The sequence below is a fragment of the Asparagus officinalis genome, chromosome 9 (genome assembly GCF_001876935.1).
Source record: "Asparagus officinalis chromosome 9, Aspof.V1, whole genome shotgun sequence".
NCBI lineage: Eukaryota > Viridiplantae > Streptophyta > Magnoliopsida > Asparagales > Asparagaceae > Asparagus > Asparagus officinalis.
The window spans coordinates 7,697,592-7,701,293 of record NC_033802.1 but is presented as its reverse complement, the minus strand read 5'-3'; the positions used below and the strand labels follow the sequence as shown (position 1 = coordinate 7,701,293).

The 3,702-nt window shown below is 39.0% G+C and overlaps 2 protein-coding genes across 3 annotated transcripts in view; one reads left to right on the top strand and one right to left on the bottom strand.

The window, feature by feature from the left end:
* Window positions 1–887, top strand: part of LOC109823647 (PHD finger protein ALFIN-LIKE 8-like) — an 8,027-nt gene extending 7,140 nt beyond the window's left edge. For both annotated transcript variants that reach the window (XM_020389956.1, XM_020389957.1), the window contains 2 exons: window positions 142–265; window positions 350–887. In XM_020389956.1, coding sequence (XP_020245545.1) covers window positions 142–265; window positions 350–628 — 403 coding nt within the window. In that variant the 3' untranslated portion in view covers window positions 629–887. The remainder of the gene's footprint in view (window positions 1–141; window positions 266–349) is intronic.
* Window positions 1,984–3,191, bottom strand: LOC109823144 (putative clathrin assembly protein At1g33340). Its single transcript, XM_020389429.1, has one exon. It carries the CDS (start codon window positions 3,189–3,191, stop codon window positions 2,043–2,045), a length of 1,149 nt encoding a protein of 382 aa, XP_020245018.1. The 3' UTR covers window positions 1,984–2,042.

The window sequence follows — 3,702 nt, the reverse complement described above, 5'->3', positions numbered from 1 at the left end:
CCCCCCCCCCCCCCCCCCCCCCCCCCCTTCTCTTCTTTTCCTTTACTCAGTTATATGTTTTTTCTTCGGTATGTTTGATTCATGCACTCTTAAGTTAAAGACAGTGAACAAGATGTATTTTGTCGTACCATCATATTCTAGGAGACGCCTCTTTCAAATGATCAATGGCCTCCCTACCATATTTGAAGTTGTGACTGGATCTGTCAAGAAGCAAACAAAAGAGAAAACACCCAACAGTAGCAAGAGCAACAAGTCAAATTCCAAGGTTAACTCTGCGCCCTTATTCCCCATCCTATTATACTTTTCTCATCAACAATCAAAATTGATATTGTTACTTTTGTATTGTTAGCCATCACGTCAGTCGGAGATAAAGACCTCAAAAATGGCTCCTCCAAAAGAGGACGACGATAGTGAAGGAGGAGAGGAAGAAGAGGAAGATGAGGATGAGCATGGAAACACTCTATGTGGTGCTTGCGGGGATAATTACGCGAATGACGAATTCTGGATATGTTGTGATATTTGCGAGAGATGGTTCCACGGGAAATGTGTGCGAATTACTCCTGCTAGGGCTGAACACATCAAGCAGTACAAATGCCCAGCATGCAGTAACAAGAGAGCAAGAGCTTGAACTTTTGCAAAGTTGACGGTGGTTTTAGATATCAAACGGTGATTAGATGGTCATAGGTTATTTCGGATGCAAGAAGCTAAATTGATCTTCAAGCTTTCAGTCAAAATTCAGGTTTTAGACATTGTTCTGTTGTTGTGCATGTGTTCTTGGTTATTTGTTTCCTTTGTAGTACTAACAATCCAACTGTATTGGTAATGTTGATTTGAAGTCTGAATATTGTCAGCATTTCTAATAGATTGCATCGTGTTGTTGACTGTTACTAGTTGGGTTTGAAATTTACTCGAACTAACATAAGTTCCTCGTTTCTGCCCTCTAACATGTGATGCGGTTTGGTACTGTTATGCCAATATTTTGTTGTTGCTAATAGAAACCGAATTTGCTTGTGCTATTTATATGCGAAAATTCAGGCACTTGTGTGTTCTTATTTTGTGATTATACTTTGATAGCTGATCTTGTTTTCGATGCTTGTCTGGTTTCTCCTAAGAATTAAAAAGGAGAATTCTCACCTGTTGAGTTATAGTAAGCACTTTCATTATGTTCTCCTTGATTCATTCTGCATTTATTATTTCATTTATGAACTGCATTGTTTGTTCCTTAAATAAATCAATGCAATCTACTGCATACTGGAGGTATTACGTTTTTGCTGCTGTGTATGGACTTCTGGGATGAGTACTGTTGAAAAAAGAGACCTAATCATCTGTCTTTGTTGAAAAAATGTGGCTGTAAATTTTCCCTGATTATATCCTAAGTTGTAAACTAATATGGAAAATCACTACTAGGGCTTGTTTATCTTGCTTGAGATTTTCAAATTTGAGTTATATTTAAGTTTACAGTTCGATAGGTACATTACAGTGAGACACTGAGGAACATCATGAGAGGGAGGAGGATCTTTTTTTTTTTTTTTAAAGTTTCAGTCCTAGAAAGTTTGATGTTAGATAAATGAAGTTCATTAAAGTACAAACTTGGAGTTGAATCTAACTCAGTGTTTTGGGGTTAAACATCTCCATTGTAGAAAATTGCAGGGAAAGAAATTTAACTTAACAACACAACTTGAGCTATGTTTTTAACTAAAAGAAAACTTCAAAATTTGAAGAAATTATGAAATGATAACATCTACACAAGAGATTGAATATCAATGTGCTCTTCTTGGGATTTGACCTATCGCATTTAATTAAACCATATACATTATATACAGTAGGATCATACTGTCGAGCAATTTCTTGGTTTCAAGCATCAATTTCATCACAGTTGGAGAATAGAAGCTAATGTGAAGTGCATGAAATATCACACACAACTTAAAGAATAATTATTTCATTACAAAAAACATCTTCATGCAATATAATACATTTCCTCACTAACATACGCTACCTGAAAACACAAACAAAAAAAACAAGCAAAATAGCTCATTAGACCTCTATGGCCACAACAGCTCCATAGATTTAAGTGTCTTCTTCGAACTCTCACCTTCGCCTGCGATCAGATCATCGAAGGAGAAGCTAGACCTCTGTGAATCATCTTCATCGTCGAACTCCACCCAAACTGTACTTATCTTCGTCTCCAATCCTTGAGAAAAGAGATTCGTCGAAGATTCATAACTTATTTGAGCTTCAGTCTCTTTCTTCTTACTTTCTCTCTCTTTACTTGTTGCTATACCCAACTCCTTAGTTTCAAGCTCCTCCATTGATGAAATCTCATCGGGTTTAACAATTCGAACCGAAGGGTAATCCAAGCTTTTGCTCACAACACGTTTCTTGCAACTCTCATAGAACTGATAGAGGGTCGAGGTCTGGTCACAAGCCTTTTTAAGGATATCAAGAGCTAACGCCCTTGTGTGCTTCTTGAGATCAAGAAAAGAACTGAATACAACCTCAAGGCCCTCACAAAAACTTTCATAAACTCGAAAACTCTCCCTTAAAACCACATTCATTACCGCTTGCACGGCGTGGCTTGATCTCGATTTGATCGCTGGCAAACAGTTTACAATCCTATGAAGAAGTTCTTGGCACTTTGACAGTTTAGATAAGACTGACTCTATTGCTTTCTCTTCATAAGAAGAAACTGTAGAGCATGATAACGGCCTAATAGGCTCTAGCTTCCCCGCTTGGTTTATTAGCCACCCCATCCTCTCTTCAAGAAACCGCGAATAGCTCAGCGTAAATCTGGAGAAAGGATCAAGGTTGCTCGATGGCCATCTTAGCTCAACCCTCAGGTCACCCGATGACCAAAGATTGCGAAGGTCCTGCTCGAAGTATCGATCACCCCCACGAAGGAGGCGATGCAGGAGCAAGAGGGTCTTGAGAGCTACCAACGGGTCTCTGTTCGACTCGAGCCTGGTAGAAATTCTTCTTGCAAGATAAGTGATGGAACCTGGCGCGTTGGAGATCAGGAAGAGGATTTCACTGGTGTACTTGTCATCGAGGGGTGAATCTGACGAGTCTGTGGATCGGAGGACGGCGGTCTCTATGCTAGAGAGGATGTTTCGGCTTGTGATTGAAGCTCTACCAATTGCCACTTGGTCCTTGATTGAACCTAGAGTTTCCATGACCTTGCTCTTCACCTTCATCACTATGAATCTTTAGGGTGGGAAGAAGGTGCATGACATTTATACATAGGGGTTTATAATGAATGTAGACTAGTTTGGATAGTCTATTGATGCATGTTCCTCTCTTGACTTTATTATGGAGAGAGAACAAATTAAAATGAGTTATACTCGTCGTGTGGGAAAATAACATTCCCTCCTTGTGATATGAAATCTATTGTTTGCATTGGTGGTGTAGAAAAAAGCTTCCACTTTGGGATATTTGTAAATGGATTTTAGAGGTCAACCCTTTTGAGAAAATGGTGGGAGGAATCACATCCTCTAGGAATAGGATTCCCATGCATCAAAGCTAAGCCTCATTGGCAACCTCTCAATAGCTTTGACTCATAGGTCTACTTTCTTTCTTTTTTTTTTTTTTTGCTTTTTTTTTCTTTCTTTTCTCTTCTTGTCTGATTCCACATATCAAATCATCATGTAGCTTGTGGGGAATTAGGGAGAACAAAGTTGGTATTGTTTACTCTCCCCCTTTTGTGTA